Genomic DNA, 22,481 nt, shown 5'->3' with positions numbered 1-22,481 from the left:
TTTTTTTTTTTCTTGGTCTCATTTTTTTTTTTTTATTAAATTTATTGGGGTGACAATTGTTAGTAAAAGTACATAGATTTCAGGTGTACAATTCTGTATTACATCATCTATAAATCCCATTGTGTGTTCACCACCCAGAGTCAGTTCTTCCATCACCATATATTCGATCCCCCTTACCCTCATCTCCCACCCCCCACCCCCCACCTCTCACCCCCCACCCCCCTTACCCTCTGGCAACCACTAAACTATTGTCTGTGTCTATGAGTTTCTGTTTCTCATTTGTCTTGTTCTTTTGTTGTTTTTGTTTTATATACCACATATCAGTGAAATCACATGGTTCTCTGCTTTTTCTGTCTGACTTGTTTCGCTCAGCATTACTCTCTCAAGATCCATCCATGTTGTCACAAATGTTCCTATATCATCTTTTCTTACCAAAAACCTCTTAGAAACAATCAACGAATACAGTAAAGTTGCTGACTACAAAATCAACGTACAAAAGTCCATTGCTTTCTTATATACTAACAATGAAATCTCAGAAAAAGAAATACAAAAAACAATTCCTTTTGCAATTGCAGCAAAAAGAATAAAATACCTAGGAATAAACTTAAGCAAGGATGTGAAGGACCTACATGCTGAAAACTATAAGATATTTTTGAAAGAAATTAAAGAAGACACAAAGAAATGGAAAGAAATTCCATGCTCATGGATTGGAAGAATCAACATAGTTAAAATGGCCATATTACCCAAAGCAATATACAAATTTAATGCAATCCCCATCAAAATCCCAATGGCATTTTTTAAAGAAATGGAACAAAAAATCATCAGATTTGTTTGGAACCACAAAAGACCCCAAATAGCCAAAACAATCTTAAGAAAAAAGAACACTACTGGAGGTATCACACTCCCTGACTTTAGCTTGTACTACAGGGCTACAATAATTAAAACAGCATGGTATTGGCAGAAAAACAGGCACATAGACCAATGGAATAGAATTGAGAACCCAGAAATAAAACCACATAAATATGGACAGATAATTTTTGACAAAGAAGCTAAAAACATACAATGGAGGAAAGACAGCCTCTTCAATAAATCGTGCTGGGAGAATTGGATAGCCACGTGCAAAAGAATGAAACTGGACTGCTATCTGTCACCATGTACCAAAATTAATTCAAAATGGATCATAACTTAAGCATAAGACCTGACACAATATACTACATAGAAGAAAACATAGGTACTAAACTTACGGACCTTGGGTTCAAAGAGCATTTTATGAATTTGACTCCAAAGGCAATGGAAGTAAAAGCTAAAATAAATGAACGTGACTATATGAAACTTAAAATATTCTGCACAGCGAAGGAAACCATCGACAAAATAAAGAGGCAACCAACTGAATGGGAGAAGATTTTTGCAAACAGTGCCTCTGATAAGGGGCTAATATCCAAAATATACAAGGAACTCATGCAACTCAACAACAAAAAAACAAACAACCCAATTGAAAAATGGGCAGAGGATCTGAAGAGACATTTCTCCAAAGAGGACATACAAATGACAAATAAGCATATGAATAAATGCTCAACATCACTAATCATAAGAGAAATGCAAATAAATACCACAATGAGATATCACCTCACCCCAGTCAGAATGGCTATCATCAACAAGACAAATAGTATCAAGTGTTGGAGAGGCTGTGGAGAAAAAGGAACCCTCATACACTGTTGGTGGGAATGCAGACTGGTGCAGCTGTTATGGAAGGCAGTGTGGAGGGTCCTAAAAAATTACGAATAGAATTACCATATGACCCAGCAATCCCTCTCCTGGGTATCGACCCAAAAAAATCTGAAAACATTTATGTATAAAGACAAAAGTGCTCCAATGTTCATTGCAGCTTTATTTATGGTGACCAAGACATGGAAAAAAACAAAATGTCCTTCGTTAGATGAACAGATAAAGTTGTGGTATATATACACAATGGAATACTATTTGGCGGTAAGAAAAGATGAAATAGGACTATTTGTTACAACATGAATGGATCTTGAGATTATAATGCTAAGCAAAATAAGTCAGACAGAAAAAGCAGAGAACCATATGATTTCACTGATATGTGGTATATAAACCAAAAACAACAAAAGAACAAGTCAAAAAAATGAGAAACAAAAATTGATAGACACAGACAATAGCTTAGTGGTTACCAGAGGGTAAGGGGGGTGGTGGGTGGGAGATGAGGGTAAGCGGGATCAAAAATATGGTGATGGAAGGCAAACTGACTCTGGCTGGTGAACACACAATGGGATTTATAGATATTGTAATACAGAGTTGTACACCTGAAATCTATGTAATTTTACTAACAATTGTCACCCCAATTAATTTTTTAAAAAAGATGCTTGCTTATAATAATTAAATTTGAAAACAATAGACAATACATCATGGTATGTTCATGTATCAATTAACATTGATGAAGTATATTTCATTAGCAGAAAGACTGTTGATGACATATAAAACTGAAAAACCCTGCTGTTTTTCACATATATGAAAATGTGTAGTTTCATTTATGTGAAAAGCACATGTATGTATGCATGCATGCATGTGATGTCAAGGAAGAGGACCAAAAAGAAACATGATCATCAATGTTTCCTTAAAAATTTTGGATCTCCCTAAAAGATCTGGGAGATTCAAGGAAGATTGCAGTAGTGGTTATAATATAGCTTTTGGAAACTCCCAAATCCCCACATAAAATAAACACTGATTTTAGTGAAATCAAAATCACATAAATAATTAGCTAAATACAATTTACAACCCATCTCATGAGTTAGCCTCATGAACCTCAAAATACAAATGAGTGAGGTCATACTACCATAAGCCATGAAAACTGCATGTTATCAGCATGTGTGCGCAGAAGAAAGCACTGAAAACAACACACAGCAAGTTACAGATCTGAAACTAAAAGAATGCAAAATAACCAACAGATATTCACTGGAAATCAATTTGAGAACAGCAAAGAATTTGGAGAAGTTTTTCCTACTCTGATAGTGGGTGACTGTAAGGACTCTGATACATGGCTAAAGGGGCTGGAGCCTCTGACACCTTCTGACCCCTCAGAACTAATGTGGCAGGTCTTCCTTACCACTGAGGGGTCCATGTTGAAGAGAAACTGCTGGAACCAGAACCAACAGTTAATGGTACAAGAACAATAGAGAGTTAGGAAAGAAAAATATGAATAAATGTAGGGGAGGGAACAGAGCCAGAATATCTCTGAAAACAAGTCACCATATATTTTTTAACACTACACGGAAATATCACGACTGGAAACTCAGTAAATTTAGAAAATGTATCTGAACCAAGCCTCCTCCTGAAAATCTACAAAATTGAAATTCTCGTAAATTTAAGCCACTGAAAAGGACTGTGATCAACTTCCATATAAAAAGAGTATTTGTGCTCCTGTCTGTACAGTGAAATACACCAGAAAGACATGTTGAAAAAAGCAGAGAACCATATGATTTCACTGATATGTGGTATATGAACCAAAAACAACAAAAGAACAAGACAAACAAATGAGAAACAAAAACTCATAGACACAGATAATAGTTTAGTGATTACAGAGGGTAAGGGGGGAGGGGAGTGGTAGATGAGGGTAAAGGGGATCAAATATGTGGTGATGGAAGGAGAACTGACTCTGGGTGGTGAACACAAAATGTGATCTATAGATGACGTAATACAGAATTGTATTACATACCCCTGAAATCTATGTAACTTTATTAATAATTGTCACCCCAGTAAACTTTAATTAAAAAAGAAAAAAATGGATAGGTCATATGAAAATATGGGTTATTACCATCGAAAAAAAGAAAAAGAAAAAATAGACCAAAATTTTGAATGTGAGCAAAAGATACTAAAAAAAGGATATAAAATACCAAATAATATAAATCAGAAAATTAGAAAAATTCAGAAATGGGGTTAGAAATATCAAAAATAGAAGGAAAAGTTCATTTAAAATGATAACGTAAACACAAGGCTAAAAACAATCAGAGACTGATATCAGAAAATCATATAGGATAAGTCAGCATTCCCAGCCTATGGTTATAGTGTGGGATGTCCTAGTGCTGTGAGGCTTTCTTGTAATGTTAATCTATAAAGGTAGATAGTGTTTTATAAGAGTCCATGCTGCTTTAATAGAGACTTATTTTAGGGATACTAATGAGTGCTGTAATAAACAAGGGCATACATTTTCCCTCCTCACAGCAGGGTCCTTAGACCACCTACAACACAATCTTCTAGGAGCACATAAAGAGAGCCTCACTTCAGACCCCTCTATCATACTTGGCTTTTTAACATGAGTCTCAAGTGATTTATACACACGAGACAGTTTGAGAGTGCCCAGATCACATGCTCTATTATTCATTTTAATTATTTATAGTTAGTGAGCACTTAATTGGTCAATAAGCTATATGAAAATATTCTATCTACACAATAGAGTTATGGAAGTCATTAAAGAGCTGAAAGTATATACCACTTGTTCCTACATGATGCATTTTATCAATTAATCCTGAGGAAGAATATAGCAGTTTAGGTAAACATTCTGTTTATTTGCAACAGAATGATATAAAAAATAGATCTGGATATAAATATGGTTTGTTCTTGGTTTTATTGACAGCTACATGACTTTGGGCAAGTCATGACAAAATATTTCTGATGATATGTTCTTAAATTTTAATTTCTTACTACCTTCATTTATCAGACAGTTACACTTAGCATTGTCTTAATCACAAAAGACCATAACTTCTTTATTTTATGTCCTTTGGTGTGGTATAATTTTAGTTGTGAGATTTGCGGATTAGGTGGGTGATCAGAGATTCATGCTAGGAGGTTCCTTAGACTTTGATTAATAAGTCATTCCTCTTCTCCTCAGTGATTTAATAACAGTTCTTTGTCTAAGCCAAAACAATGAAAAACATTCCTTAGGCATTCAAGGACAAACCCTTTTATTTCAATTCTATTATTTAAATCCATGAATGTGATATATAACTTTTCAAGAGAATGAAAGATGATTTTAGGTGATTCATTAGGTATCCAGATTCCATTAAACAATCTTGTTAACAAAATAGCAAGCAGCCATGAGGAGTCTCAGTTACTTAGAAACCAAAATAGAAATATATAATCAGAATAATATTCATAGTGATTACATATTAATTAAACATATTGATCTTAGACATGTATTTCATTTCTATTTAGTACAATTTTCATCAGTAGTGTAAAAACTACAGAGGATGACAATTTCAAAATGTTTACAATTTTGGACATTCTATAGGACGAGCAAGTGTTTCTTGGTGAATTTTTCTATGGTTGTATCATGCAGAGTTTTATATGATCCTTCAGAATTAGGTAGTTTTAAAGCATAGATCAAAGTGCACAGTCATTATTCAAGATGATTTTCACTATGTAACAAGGGTTTAAATCTAAATAACCTTATAAATATGATTTATTTTTAGTATGACCAAATAAAGTAAACATGATTAGCTATTTAGATATTTTCAGTAAATGTTCTTATATTGGGGATAATCTATTAATGGGCTATTTATCAACACTTTGCAAAGTTAACTGAATACACTTTATTTTAATGTAATTTGATAAAATTTTAATTTTAGAAAGAATACACAGATATACATATTTGGAGCAATACTGGGAAATAAATCATTTGAACACACATGTAACACACTTAGTCGTCATGTAAAGAGTTCTCAAAGTAAAAATATTTTTAAAACTGCTAAACATGCTACACAATATTGTATGAATAATGATGAATACAACAATAGGCAAAGATGGATTATTTTAGGCAATTTGAAGACTTAAAATCACCTTACCATTTTTGAAAGTCTAGTATCTGAATAAACTTGTGATTAAAATCATTATGCCTGAGTTATTACTGTTAACCACCTTTTCAAGATACAAACAACACCTGCAATAACGGGCTAATATGCAAAGTATATAAAGAACTCATAAAACTCAACAACAATAAAAAAACAAACAATCCATTTAAAAAATGGGCAGAGGACCTGAACAGGCACCTCTCTGAAGAAGACAAACAAATGGCCAACAGTTATACCATATTTTGCCATGTATAATGTGTACTTTTTTGCCTAAATTTGTGAGGGAAAATTAAGGATGTGCGTTATACATGGGTAGTACTAATTCCATAATTATATAAATGTTTGTAATTCTTTAATTTATGCTTATGAGTTAAAAGTATAACTCTAGAAATCAATAATAATATCCATATGCAAAAAAATACCCTGGAATACTATAGTCAGTTTTGCTGCACTTATGATGAACTTGTGACAACAAAGAGTTCTTGGCCTTCTATGATGCATAAATATCATAAATTTGTTACCGGTACATAAAATTTCTTGTACCTTGTATCTGTTCTGGTGTTTTGTATTTATTTGTTACAGAAAATCCCTTGTATCATAATATGTTAAAAATTAAATGCTAAAATACCTTTATAATACAAAAAACAAGTACCTAAATGTAAACAAATAAAAATTTGAATTAAAAAATTAAAACAAAAGATTTTTTTCCCTGAAAGTTGAGGCCAAAAATGTGTGTGCATTATACATGGGAGCTCATTATACACAGCAAAATATAGTACCTGGCTTATTCAAAAGTGGTTATGCAAACTATGGTATGAAAAAATGCTCATCTTCACTAGCTATTAGGGAAATACAAATACAAAACCACAATGAGACACCACCTCACACCTGTTAGAATGGCTGTTATCGACAAGACAAGTTATAACAAGTGTTAGAAAGGCTGTGGAGAAAAATGAACCCTCACACTGCTGGTGGGAATGTACATTGCTACAGCTACTATGGAAAACAGTATGGAGGTTCCTAAAAAAATTCATAGAATTACCATATGACCCAATCCCTCTCCTGGGTATCTACCCCCAAAATCTGAAAACATTTATCTGTAAAGGTATATGTAATCCTATGTTTATTGCAGCATTATTCATGGTGGCCAAGACATGGAAACAACCAAAGTGTCCTTCTATAGATTATTGGATAAAGATGATGTGGTACATATATACATACAATGGAGTATTACTCAGCCATAGAAAAGATGAAATATTGCCAGTTGTGACAACATGGATGGATCATGAGAGTGTCATGTTAAACGAAATAAGTCAGACAGAAAAAGTGAAGAACCATATGTATGACTTCACTCATATGTGGGATATAAAACCGAAAGTAACAAACAAACAAGACAAACAAAGAAATAAACAAAAACTCATAGACACAGACAACAGTTTAGTGGTTACCAGAGGGTAAGGGGGGAAAGGGAATGGTAGAAGAGGGTAAAGGGGGTCAAATATATGGTGATAGAAGGAGAACTGACTTGTGGTGAACACACAATGCAATATATAGATGATGTACTATAGAATTGTACACTTGAAATCTACGATTTTACTAACAAATGTCACCCAATAAATTCAATTTAAAAAATTCAATTTTGCAATTTCAGGCTACTAGTGAAATATATATACCTATATAAGTGAATCAAATTCAATACAATAAAAATATAAAAGAAGTGTCTATAATATGGGGATTTTAAAATCACTCAACTAAAATAGGAAAATATTTTCAGATCCTTAAGAGTGAACACTACATAGTATAGATGGCTGTGTGTGTTTTTTATAAGAAACCTATAAGTTAAAATTTAATAATAGTCTACAGGTGGATATAAATAAAGATAGTTTAAAAAGCTAAAGATAGTTTAAAAAGTTAAATTATTTTATATGATTGGTGATGAAAACACAAAGATACCTAAAAGATACATAAATATTTTGGTGGTAAAACTTTACATATTGATATATGTAAACCCCTATATTGCCTGAAATCAACAGAAACAGAAACAGACTCAGTGCAAGTAACGATTAATACTTAACAACTTGAACATCTTCAGAAATTGAGAAAAATCATTAAATTTACAGGATACAATATTAGTTTTATTCATTATAATTGTAGAAATAAATAAATAAATTCACTTTTGAGGTGACAAATGAACTATGTTCTACTTATGTGGTATTTTATAAAGAATAAACATAAGTGTAAGGCAGAAATAATGGTGTATTTCAAGTTTTAAACACAAATGATACCATAGTAGACTTTCTAGAGCACAATATTTTAGTCATTAAGATCATGTAAAACGTTTTAACTTGCTTTACCAATATATCAAACTAGCAAACCACAGGAAAAATATTATAATGCATGATAAAAATAGAAATTGACCTACCTTTTGCTACTCTCCCCATCCCTCTCTATTTCACCATGCTATATACAGTGGTTTCCTAACCACTTATTAAAAATTGAAAGGTAATAGCTATAAATTCTTAGAAACACAATACGCAAACCACTTATAAGTGGAATGTTTTCGTTTGCTTGGAATTGCTGCAAACCATGTATATCTTAAATCTTTCCAATTCTGATAGATAGTTGCTTGTATCGTACCTGTCTATTTTAGTAGTAATTGAAAACATGGTTTTCTCCTTGTGATAAACTATATTAAAACCAATAACAAGAGCATGTATCCTTATCTGCTCCTACAAGAGTGGAAGATATTTAATTTTCACTAGGAAATTGTATTAACACATTGAGGAATTTTGTGGCCCCTTGTTCAATTGCTGCTCCAGCGCATTTTTACCTTCTATCTAAAAATTTATTACTGTCCAACAAGAAAAGATGTTTCTTTATATTGTCTCTTTGATTTCATATCTATTTTAGCTTCCATTCCTCTAACCAAGATGTTTGACTTGCAAAATATGATCCTAGAAAGATTGGGGTACTGATGCTTGAAGCATAGTAGTGTTCTAAATTCACTACAGGAGAACTGAAATATAAATGAGTTCTTGTCCCACCAGTCATGAAAAGACATGTCAAACAGGTCCGAAGCAGCCCTTTGTGATTAGGAGGGAGACTGACTATCAGACCTGCTCCACATAGGGCACAGGTCCAGAAGATTACTTTATAAAGTACTGGCTTTTGGCATAACTTAAGGTAAATGAATACTTGAAAGTTAACTGCTCTGTTTACTTTTACACTTCTTTCTCAGTAGATAATTGCAGTTGTCTCACCCATGTGAGCAAATGCATGTATATAACAATGGAGGGTAGAGAACCGATATTCCTCATTTTGTATGTTAAGACCAGGAAAGGAAACTTATGTGGTGATTTTTTTTTATTAATTTGGTAGTTCCATTTTCATGGTAGTGACCAGTCGAGCAATAGCAGAAATGGTTTTCAAACTCATACAGTCAAAACAAAGTGAGTGATTTTAATGTTTGCCTGGAGTTACTTCAGAAGAAAAATTCGTAACAGTTAAATCCAAGTAGATTTTTTTTTCACCTCACCATTTAACCAATTTCTTTGCAATATGACTATGCTGAATACCTAATAAAATAAAATATATTTTATATTATGGCATGATAATTAAAAAATTGCAGAACTTTTTTACTTAGTGGGGCTTATCCATCTTGTTTTCACATTATTTAACAATAGATATTTAATCCACCATACCAGTTATTTCATGCCCTAAGGATCATTCCACTTTAAAACCTTTAACTATCAAAACTGGTTATCATTCATTAGTTTTTCATAGAAAGTGTAATTTCCATTTAAAGCCATATGATAAAAATAAACAAAAATCCAAGAATGCACATCCAAAATAAGTAAAAATAGGTACATTTTCATTTCTAATTCTTCCAACATGCTTCTTAATTCACTGTCATTATTTATTTGCATTCATAATAACAATTACCCTTAGTTGTATTTCAAAATCAATTCTTTAAAAGTGGTGTTGAAACCACACACTCACAGTCTGTGACTTTTAGTGTCCTCTTGACTTCTCCACTCCCTGATGCCCCACAACCATCTTCATCATCACAGTCCCCGCTGACCTGCTCAGCCATGCCACCACCACTGCCCATCTGAAGTTCCCACTTGTCGGGTTTGGGTGACCTACCCTGTAACAACTAAATATGGATACAGAAAACATTTATTAAGAGCAAATTCAGGTCATCTAAGAATGCTATTGAGAAACAGATGTCAAAATTAGAATTGTTTTCTTACATGGGTCCACTATTTTCATGTAGACACCTTACCAAATCGAGTCTACAAGAAAAATCAAACCTACTGAAATGATAATAAATAATGGGCGAGGTCTTACAACCAAAGGGGGCTACGATCTGCATATTTGTTCTATGATAAAGCTTTGGATAATGCTTTCTGGTTTTTCATTTATTTGTTTTGGATAATGCTTTTTAAAGCAAATAACACCAGGTCTATTTGCTCATGGAGCTCAGTTAGAGAATCCTTTGTTTGTGAATAAATGATGTTTAATCATAATAAATGAAACTCCAATACAAAATAACTCCCTTTGCAGTATACTGGCTGATAGGTAATATTGTGCTGTTTTGTAAACCAGCAGTCTAAAATTTCTCAAAAAGTAAAGTACTGTTGTTCTAGAAAGATTCAGTCAAAAGAATCTAGAATTTTGGACATATACATTTTTAGCTTTAAACTTTCTTGGATCAAATATAGAGTCCAACGCATATAGCACAGAACTGAACCTTGGAACAAAAAACTTAAGTTCTACTTCCATTACTACAAATCACTTAAATATGAACAACTTCTTGGTACTTGGTTCTCATTTACTTTTATGAGCAAAATAGATGGAATAGCCATTTCCCTAGAGCATGGAAGTGCTGGTAATACTTTTGAATAATATTATAAATGCCTGAACTCCTTTTCATAGAGGTTTTGTCATAAATAATAGAATACTTCACTTAAAGCAAAAGCTGACTAAAATGATCCAATATATGATATTTACCCCTCTAAGGCAACTTGCAAAACACATGCCCAAGCATGAGCACTAGAGGGTACTGCTATATTATGAATGAAATGTACCTCTGCTGAACACTTAATGGGCATTTAAATTTTCAGGGTGCTTTATGAAAGTATTAGGGTTGTTACTTTTAAGAGATATTCTAAATAATAGCATTGATTAGCAGACAATAATTAAACATACAACCCAAGTAGAGCATTTCATAATGAAAAACATAGAGTGAAATATTCTCAGTATACCCAAGACGAATATGTTCGGCATTTAAGAACATTTACACTAAGCAACTAGGTTTTAACAATTCATCACCTTTCAAAATTAAAACAAAATCGGTTACAAATTCTGAAATATTACAGTTCCTTTAAATGCATTTTCCCCAAACAAATATAAAATGCTAAAACAACTTGACAATAATTTCAAAATTCTTATCAGAATTTATTTCTGTTTATCAGCATTTTCCAAATTGTACTAAAAATATTAATTTAAAAAATTTTTCTTTCATGATGAAATGAATTTAGGCAAAGTTAAGTGAAACAAAGCTTCTTCACAATGTTTAATGCACTAATGTGTATGTTACTTCGGGAAAGATAGTAAGGCAATGGGAGATACAGATAGGTAACAAAACACACACAAATTCAAAATCTGAAAATAGAAAGGAAGACTAATGGTATTATTTTATAAGATTTATCATTTGTTATTTAGCATAATCACAGAGCTTGGTCTCCGAGGTCCAACATACTTAGATTTGAATCCTGATTCTGATGTATAGTAACCATTACACATAGGCTACCGTGCAAGTTACTGAATAACTCAGTTCCCTCATATCTAAGATAGGGACAATAATATACCTGAGCCATTGTTCCTATTGTTAGAAATATATATATAGCGCTCAGGTATATTTGTATATATATGTATAATTCTGCAGTGTGGGGACATTAAAAATTAAAACATTTTGATTATTATATCTATTTTGTTATATATTCTATTAGAGTGTTATTTAAATACCCACAACACATTACGTGAAAGACTTTTTTGATAAAGAATTCAATTACATGACTAGATTACATTTTTTCAAAGTATTGCCTGACAAGTATAACAAAAGCCAGACTTGCTCGTGATGTGTATTCCCTTTTGCTCCAGAAATTCTGTCCTAACAGTTTCTCATTTTTATTTTATTTCCCCTTTTCTTCCCTAATTATTATAATATTTTACTGGTACCTTGGCCACATCAAAGACAGAATCTCAGGAAAAACTACTACAATGTATAAGTCACAAAAACCCAACCCAATGAATTTGAACTCAAAAGTGCAAACAGAAGGATAGTGCATGTAAAACAAAACTCGTATTTTAAGAAATTGATTATGGTTGATAGCAATTAAATACATTACATGTCAGAGCATTAGTCATTTATTTATATTAACTGGTAAAGATATTAGAGAACATATTTTTTTGGGGAAAAAAAAAAAAACCTGTTGTTTTTTACATTTCTTTTCTAGGTCATTTCAGTGACACCCTAATACAAATCTGAGGAATGTGAATTCAAATTTTTAAGAACTATATTTTAATTTAATTTAAACTATCTGTGGTAGGCAGAATCATATAATAGGTCCCTAAATTTTCCACCTTGGGACTGTGAATATGATGCCACGGTCATATCCACTATATTACATGGCAAGAGGAAATTTACAAATGTAATTAAGGGAATTAATCAGTTGACTTTGATTTCATCAAAAGGGTGATTACTTTATGTGGATTATATGAGTTCTTTAAAAGCAGGACGTTTTCTCTGGCTATCAGTTGAAGTCAGAGATTTGAAGTTTTGGGAGGGAGGAAGGAGGATTGGACTTGAGAGATCACGCTGTTGACCTTGAAAGTATAAACTTAGATGCTGTGAGAGGGTTTGTGAGAGATTCTGTGCAAAGTCCTGTGGCAAGGATCTGAACGACTAGCAGCCTCTAGGAGCAGAGAGGGATCCACCTCACAGCCAGCAGGGAATCCAGCCCTCATTCCTAAAATGGAATTTAGCCCACAACTTAGCTGAGCCCAAAGGAAGATTCTCTTCCAAAGCCCCTAATTGTGTAAAGCTTGGCTGAGAACTTGACTTCAGGCTTGTGAGTGTGAGACCCTGAGCAGAGAAGCCTGAGCAGTGAGCCCATCTGGATTGATACCCTCCAGAACTATGAGTTCATAAATGGACATTTTTTAAACTGCTACGTGTGTGGGATTTCACTATGCAGCAATAGAAAATTAATACACTCTCTAACCTCCAAATGGGCTACGCTTACTTCAAGGCAGTTCCTGTCTGGTCTCTTTTGATTCTCCAACATATTCCTCAGAAAAAGTGGTTAACATATCCATAAAACACCAGCTTGCTGAGAAGATTATGCCGTTGGAAATAAACTATCGGATTTGGCATTTTATCTACTGTTCAGTTTCTCTGCCTTTTTACATTCCCTTTCACTGTTTTCCAAATCTCTGAAATAAAACTGTTGTTTCCTATGATCAATTTATCCATCTGATTCATGTTCCCAGGTCCCCAATAATCCCATTTCCTGCTAGTAAGGTCAATATCTCTGTCTCCTCTGCATGCAGGTTCTGCTTTGTAATGCTCTTTTCCTTCTCAATCATCACACATCCATAAGTGTTCATTTTCACCTTCACAATTATAATAAAACTTAATTGGTGAAAATTCCTAACAAATTTCTAAACAACAAAAACAGTAGACTTTTCACAGTAAGATCCTTATTCAAAATCCCACATCTTTTGAACTAAACTATTTTGATTTCTTCAGAGCTTGCTCATCTTTCTCTTCGTATTTCAGATAGATGGATAGATAGACACATACATACATACATACAAAAATGTTTCAGGTAATAATGTAAATCCTTTGTTCTTTCTTTTTAGTCTCTTTTTGGGAACCCATCCTGACAGACTGCTCTCATTTGTATACAAATTACACACAAGTCTACTTGTAGCCCTTGTTACTCTGTAGTTAGTATCTAAGCAGCGATTGGATATAAAATGTACTATACTACTTTGTATATTAAAATAAAAAAACATTCATCTCTACTGTTAATGTATCACTACCACTTATCTTCCCAACTCCTTCATTGCAGGGGATATCAGACTCTCCCAAGCACTACCTCCATATTATTTTTCCCTAATAGTGCTTTCACCATGTCATTTCTCTGCATTAATGCTCTTTGTGACTCTTTACTGTCAAAAACCACTGGTTCCCAACATGTGTCTGGAAGACAAATAACACTCCAGATAGTGAGTCATAGAATGTGGTCTGGTGGTAAAGTGTTTGGGAAATTCATATTACGTCCCCTTGTTTTATCCATGAACTAAAGACATATGAAGAATCTTATGATAAACAGTTTTGTTTAGTTGAGATTCACCTCACATTTTACAAATTTATGTAGGCAAATTAACCCCTCCCTTCACTCAACACCCATTGACATATTTTTGGAAATGAGGCCTTATAAAAAGTTCAAATTAAGCCTGCAGTCAAGGTCCCATATAATATACTTTTTAAAGAACTGATGTCTAAACACAGTCCCCCAGCACTCAAATTCTCCCACAGAGCATTCAGTGTGATTTTCCAACAGAAATTGTGTGAATTTATAAGTTTGCAATTTTGTTTATACTTGTTTTATACTCTCATTTCCAATTCTTGTTTTTCCTCCACATGGAATACCCTGTTTTCTCTTCCTCAACTCATCGTATTATATCTCATTTCAAGTTTAAACTCAAATATCTTTTTTATTCTATTCCATAAATATTTCTCTGATCTTTTAAATAAGTGTACCATTTACTGACACTTAATTTTCTTGAGCATGTTTCACTCTCCTGATTTAATGGTAAGTTTCTCAAAGCTGAGACCATGATTTAATCATCTTTATACCCCCCCATCATGACTACAGGGATTTCTACACTGTAGATGCTAAAAAAACATAGTTTATTTTAAATTTGAAAATAATTTATTACATATATTTACCCTGTCTTCAATGACCTTTATTCCTAACTTAGTAAAATGATTTTACTTTCACAAAAATCTTTAGAGTCTGTAATATTCCAGAGTAACTTTGGATTTATGCTTACTGACAGGCAGATTGATTCATTATTCATTCAATGATATTTATTGAGTACACACTATGAAACATCTATGTATTTTGAAGGATATACATTCATATCAAATGAGAAGACATAGTTTTAGTGCTTAAAAAGTACTCAATATATACCTTACTTTATTTCAAAGTTAGCATTTATGAATGTGCAACAAGATAAAATTAAAAGAAATAATCTGAAGTCAAATAAAAAGGAAAAATAGACTAAAGGTATAGTTTTGTGATCTTGCTAAATTATTTTTCTGTTTAATCCTTAACAAGAAATAAATTAAAACAATATTATTCTTGAGCTCCTGGAAACATCAAAGAAGTTGTTTAAACAAAAATTTGACCTTGAAAAAATCATATGAAGAAATACTTCCCAAATATACTTGTTTGCGATACTAATCACTATAAACTAAAAAGAAAAGGGATGTCCCAATTAACCTTTTTTCTTTTTTTTAGATGTGTATTTTTTTAATTTATTTTTAAATTTATTGGGGTGACAATTGTTAGTAAAATTACATAGATTTCAGGTGTACAATTCTGTATTATATCATCTATAAATCCCATTGTGTGTTCACCACCCAGAGTCAGTCCTCCTTCCATCACCATATATTTGATCCCCCTTACCCTCTTCTTCCACCCCCACCCCCCTTTTTAATGAATACATTGAAATATTTTCAAACAATTGATTTGTGCAAAAAAAAATTATTTTTTGTAAAGGAAACAGCTTCAGAATTTGGGTCATCAGGTAATGAAATTTCCCACTATTCTTTCACAGAGGATCAGCACTTTTCAATCGTCTCCTCCTCCAAAGCCTCCCAGAGACAGCGTACAAATCATCCCCCACCACAACCCAGCTCTGTTTGCTTCACTGTCACGAGCAAGTGTTATTTCACATTCTACTCTTAAACAACGTTCATCAAAGAGGAGCCATTTCCCACTGACTTTAATAAAACAAAAGGATTTTCACATGAGCACAATTAAAGGAACATACACAAATAAAATGACTATAGAATAATGAAGCCAATTTCTATAAATGATACATGAAAATCAATCATATTATAGTAGATACACTCATGCCATATACTGTAATAAATATCTCTTCATTTTCACCACATACATGAATAGCTGTTCCATATGTTCATAAAATATAGAACATGTCATAAGAATTTTTCAAAACTTAAAACCCCAAATAAATTTAACATTACTGCTCAGGGCCTACATTTTCTGTATCTGTAAAATGGGAGAAACTCTACTTGGAAGGTTTTGTGAGTTATTATTTTGGTTAAATAATATAAAGTGCTAGCATATTGTTAAGTGCTCAGTAATGGTTTCTTCTCTATATCATTATAACCAGTAGGAACTGATACCCATCCCCTTATTCCATCTTTAAAGAAGGGAGCTCACGTGGCAGTAAAAGTGTCTCTCTTCATCCTCATCCTGCCTTGGCTCTCTCTGAGTCTGCCCAAATGTAAAGATGATGGCGTTTTGAACACTTCAACCCTGTCGTAAAAGGTAAAAAGCCTATATATATATATATATCACCTTTTCCTCTATTGTTTTATATGTGTATACAATATATATATATTGTATACATATACATTATATATATAAACATATATAAAACATATATAAAACAACAGAGGAAAAGCCATGATTTTGAGTCCCAGTCATACATTAATCGTGTGCCTTTAAGCAAATCACTTAAGCCCATTAAAACTCATTTTATTATACTGAATAATAACGCAAGGGTTGACATTTATATACTATAAAGCACTACGCTCATTTACAGCATTCTGTGTAAGACACTGCATCCATAAAATTGAGAAGTCAACAAAGTGGGAATGGAGTGCAAAATAACACAAGTTTTAGGGTGTTCCTCCTTTCCTCAATGCCACACAGCTTGTGCATTCAGCTGATTAGCTGAAAATAGTCATTTTTGATGACTGATGCTTCCTGCTTGTGTTTAATTGGTTTAGGAAGCTCATTAAGGATGCTATGTTGGAGAATGAGTTTGGTGGGTAGAATATCTGATGACTCTAAGGCAAATGTATTTCTTTCAGCTGGTGAATTAATCTCTCAGTAGACTCAATTTGCTTTTTACTGTCTGGCTATATCCCACAGTTGCGATAGCCTTTCAAACACAATAAAATCCGAATATAAGTGGCTCACACACACAACATGTTTGCTGTGAAAGAGAAACATATTCATCACATTCAAAAATCTCCAAATGCGAGAGCAACTGAATAAGCTTCAAAATTCTACACATAAGGATATGTCTCTAAAATATTTCCTCTATCCTCTTGCAATCATTTACACAGATATACAAGAAGTAAATATGTGTTTAGAAAGTCTTAGTCATTATATATGCATCTGTAGTTATTTATTCAAATGTAGACATGGTAAAAATCTGCTTTTTTATAATTTTATATTATTGATAAAAATGTGTAAGTGAAATAAAAATGTTGACACAAAATTTTCCAACCAGGTAACTGAAGATATAGAAAAAAATTGTGCTTTATTTTCATCATTAATAAAAGATCTCCTCATAATATATTTTAAGAATAGACTGAAAAATTTCTCTATATATATGTACATGCAGATATATACATATCTATGAGTTTAATTTTGTTATAAAGCTATTGATATCTTCATTTTCATAAATTTAAGTGAAACCTGTAAAGAATTATATGGGAAATAAGAAAACAATAGAAGTTCATAACATTTTAAAAGTAGAACTCTGATTCAAAATTTCTTATGATGTATTTTTAAAATAGCTCAGTAACATTTTCAAATGAGGCCTTTAAAAAAAAAAAGAACTCTTTATATAACATGCTCTCATTATTTTTTTGCAATGTAACTTCCCTTTCCCCAAACCTACAAGTCAGCTCTCATCTACACCCCAACACACTTCCTCACTAATACAGTCATCTTTTACACATTTTTCTTATATCAAACTTCCCCACTCTCTTTTTTCAAATTTCGAAAATAGTTTATCCATGTAACCTATCACAAATCTCCAAATTTATATTTTCAAAAGCAGCTAAACCTTTGTAGTCTATTCTACTTAAAAGCCAAACACATTTTACAATGTGTCTTGTTATGTTAAGTTGACCAGACACAGAAGTCATTTCTGAAGAATTTTGTGTCAGTGTTTTCTTTAAGTTTGAGGTTTCTGATCTTGGCTTCTGTTGTGCTAGTAATTTGAAAGGTCACTGTTCTGTTGGTATTTGGTATATGCAATGCAGTCTGGCAATTTACAAAAGTCTTGTGATTTTGTAAATAGAATACTGAACTTAAAAGAGGCTTATTACATTCACTCTCTGGTCTTAATAGTCTAAATAAGTCATTTTTTCTTGTTCCCATAATAAAATTCTGTATGTTGCCTTTCTACCATGCCTGATCCCTTACCTCCAACTCAAAGCATGGCCACTTACATCTCCCAATCTGTCATATCAAAAGTGACCAGATAAGTTTATAATTAATGTGGGTCCTTGTCCAAAATCTAAATTGGACCTCACAGGAGAGTGAAAACTAAAAACTAATGGTTAAGTGCAGGAATAAAATGGAAATGGAAATAAACCAAACCTCAAATAGAACTCAAAAAATTGTAGGACAAAAAGAGGAAGTGTGCATATCAAATATTATCAGTTCTCCAGTGGCTCTTGCAAAACATCTATATGAAAACCTGAGGAGAATTGGTGAAGAAGAAAAAAAAACAAAAACAAAAAAAAAAGCTTTCTTACAAGACAACCCCAGAGTTATTGCCAGAGCCTTCTACCAAAACATTCATGCTAATGTAGCTGGAAATGTATCGACGATCAATGGCTAGATAAGGGAAGAAACAAGGATATTTTGTGAGTAAGGAATGTATAATGACCCTGCAGCAAGAGAATAGAAGGGAAGAAGGAAAGTGGAGGTCATAAGTAAACTAAAAACATGTAACGTATTTAATAGACTAAGTAGATGTGTAGTATAAATTTCTCAGTCAAAGATTGAATTACACAGCACATGATTATAAGAATTATATAAAAAATGAGAAGTATTTTTTGATGTTATTATCTTACTTCTAAGATAATTTATTAATAACTTTCTAAATCATTATCACATATTCACCAGCATATACACACATAAATCACATATACCTATTGGCACTTACAGATATGACAGAATAGTAGCCATCCAGGTTGCTAACTGATTCAGGTTAGTCTATAACTGAAATTAAAGCACATTCGAAATAAGAATGATAAGATATTAAATAATTCCATTATTTTGCATTTCTTAGGTACACAGTAAATTTACATTATTCTTTGTGTGGTTTATCATTGAGGAATATATATTTTTTTAATATTCCAAAAGCCTGCATCTCTTCAAGTAGGTCTTTATATGCATGGGGAATGTTTAAATATGTACCAAAGTAATATGGACTATCACAAAAATTTGCCCCAAATGTACAATTACTTGTGCCTTGCATTACCTCAGGAAACCGCCTCTGCCTGGTATGGGCGTTGCAACATGTAAAAGTATTAGTAGCTTTCTGCTAAAAACATGCCTAGCCATTTGCCTAGCTATGCCATATCATCTTGTTGACATTACAGGGCATAGCAATCAAATTTCCAAGTCAAGGATATAACAAAACTGAACATCTACTTTTCTTGAGGAAAACAAGTGAAAGTACTCCAAAACATAGATGGATTGATTGAAGATCAATTCTAGAAAACTCATCATCTGGTAAATCAGGCTTCTATTAAACATTATATAAAAGTAAATCAGGACCCAGATTGTAAAGGTTGTTTTAACTTTAAATACATTTTCTAGTTAATGATATAGATACATTTTACATGTTATGAAATAAGTGGTTTTCCTCCCTCAACTCATTGCTAAATTTTGCTTTACCTGGCTCAGTCATAAAGAACAGAAATGTCAGTACTAGCAGCTCAGTTATCTCCAATGACAGAAAGGTCATGTAATTTCTATCAAAAATATAGGAATTAACATTTTCCATTATTAACTTAGATCTTTCCTTGCCACTTTTTAAAAAATCTAAATGTGTTTCTAATAGTACAAGATATATGGCAATCAACTGTCACGTGTTGTAACCATTGTCCTTTAACCATTTATCTGAATAAGACTAATGCCATGCAAAGAAATTTGAAAGCAATAAAATAGGAGGGAGAGAGGGACAGGGGGAGAGAGGGAGACATAAATCATGATACATTGCTAATGCAAGGACTCTCCTATTATAAAACATTTTATCTGTTACTTCTTCAAAATTTCCATTGCCTTTTTGAAAGAAATGTGAAAGATTGCACAAATTCATTTAAAACCTGGTTTTGGCAACTAATCTAGATTTCTTTCATTAGCCAGATGTGCAGAATTCATTCTCAAATGCTCTATTAAGACATTCTATGGAAGAACCCCCCCTAAAGTTTCTCAGTCTATTAAAGGTTTACTTCCAAAAGCTCATTCTGATCCCATTTAGTATGACACCCTGGTGTATGCCAGATGGCAACGAGAGTTATATCTTCACAGATGTCATTCTGCTTTTCACCTTTGCAGTGAAAATCCCTTAATCTAGCTTTCTTTACATAAACTATAAAAATATGGACAAATGTATGTCAAATGAGAATTAAGGGAATGTGATTTTCCTAAATATTCTAGAATATCCATTTGAGAAAAATGGATGGAATTTGAGGCTATGTTTGTCCTGAGCTGAAGTTAAGGGGGTGTTTCACTGGGATTCTAGAACAGATGTTTCTATTAACTATTGAAATGTGTGACCTTAAATCATTTAACCTACTGAACCTAAATATTTCAGGTGAAAAAAAAGAAAAGGCTGGAAGTTCCCAAATGTGTTTCATAGCTCTAAAATTTTCAATTCTAATATATTTGAAGCCATTCTAACATTTGGTTTAGAAATAGGTATTATATCATCAAGGCTTACTGCAGACCTCCTCCTTGACCTCCGTTTCAATTCTATTTCTTTCTCTGCTAGATTTAACTTATGAATTTAAAAAATATATACAGTATAAATTTCTTATGACATTTCTATTGGGTTGAATTGTTTCTGCAAAAATACATATTTAAGTCCTACAGTCCAGTACCTAAGAATGCATCTATATTTGGAAATAGTGTCTTTACAGAGGTAATCAAGTTAAAATAAGGTCATTTGGTTGGGTCCCAATCCAATATGATTAGTGTCCTTATAAAAAGGGAAAATTTGAACACAGAGACAGGCATGCAGAAATGAAGAACTGCATGAAGAGACATTGGGAGAATGTATGTGAAGATGGAGGATTGGACTGATGCATCTATAAGCCAAGAAATGCCAATGATTGCCAGTAAATGTCCAGGGGCAAGAAGAGAGACGTGGAACAGATTTTCCCTCTTGATTTCTGACCTCTAGCGTGTAAAACTGTGACACATAAATTTGTTGTTTTAAGCTATCCAGTCCGTGGTACTTTATTATAGTAGCCCTAAAAAATGAGTACAGTTACATACTAAATGGTGCATAAATCATAAGTGTACAACTTCAATAATTTTTTTACATGAATTCAGCCATGTGACCACCATTATCGTGATACAGAATATTAGCAGGCTTTCGGAAGCCTCTTTTCAGCCTTAGCCATTTTTTTCTCATAAAAATAACACTATTCTGACTTCTTCCGTTATATATCCATATTCCCGAGGAACTTTATATACATGTAAGCATGTTTTTGACACTATAGATGTAGCAAAAGTTATTATTTTTACCCCCACTTCTCATGTCTATTTCATGGTAAATATTCCCTATAAATTCCTTTAATCACCTTTGTCAGATATTTGGTGTCAATATTTCCTGCCTTCCTATCACAAGTTGGTATGTGGTCTCTCTTTTGTATTTATTTTAAAAGTTGCTTGTGTAAGATTAGTCTTATTTATTCCTTAAGTTTTTGGAATAATTTACCAGGTAATCCATCTGTGCTTGGAATTTTTTGTGGGAAATGTGTTAATTATAGATAGAGCTTCTATAATAGACAGAGATCATTCAGATTTTCAAAATGTCCTCTTGTGTCAATATTTTAAGGTTGTGTTTTCAATGAACTTCATTGCTTCTTGAAATTTAATCCTTCTATCTGGGATAATCTTTCTTTAACCTGAAGAACTGAAGTATTTCTTCTGAAGTGAATGACAGAAATATCAGAATCTTTTGTCAAAAGATCCAGCAGAAACCGTGAAGACCAGGGTAGACCTGAGCGAGTCAATATGCCGTAGGTTTTTAAAGAAAAGAGGAAGATTAATCTCAAGAACAACATTTCAACCAGGGAAGTCAAAAAAACCACCAGATGGAGCATGGGTAAATGAAGACATTAGCACCTCAGCATTAGGTTACGTTTCATCAGGGACTGAAAATTTTGCTAGAGACTCAAATTAGTCCAATAACTTCCTGGTTTTATGAATATTGCCAAAGATAACGTTCTTCATTGCTCTTGGGGGCATT

At 32.8% G+C, this 22,481-nt stretch overlaps 1 protein-coding gene across 1 annotated transcript in view; it reads right to left on the bottom strand.

Moving 5' to 3' along the window:
* The window catches only part of GPC5 (glypican 5), a 1,198,702-nt gene that overhangs the window by 581,819 nt on the left and 594,402 nt on the right, over positions 1-22,481 (bottom strand). The window contains exon 7 of the mRNA XM_019737193.2: positions 9,861-10,017. Within this exon, the coding sequence (XP_019592752.2) occupies positions 9,861-10,017 (157 nt within the window). The remainder of the gene's footprint in view (positions 1-9,860; positions 10,018-22,481) is intronic.

This window comes from Rhinolophus sinicus, linkage group LG04, assembly GCF_036562045.2.
Source record: "Rhinolophus sinicus isolate RSC01 linkage group LG04, ASM3656204v1, whole genome shotgun sequence".
Taxonomy (NCBI): domain Eukaryota; kingdom Metazoa; phylum Chordata; class Mammalia; order Chiroptera; family Rhinolophidae; genus Rhinolophus; species Rhinolophus sinicus.
The sequence above is the reverse complement of the archived record's forward strand: the minus strand, read 5'-3'. Positions and strand labels throughout refer to the sequence as shown.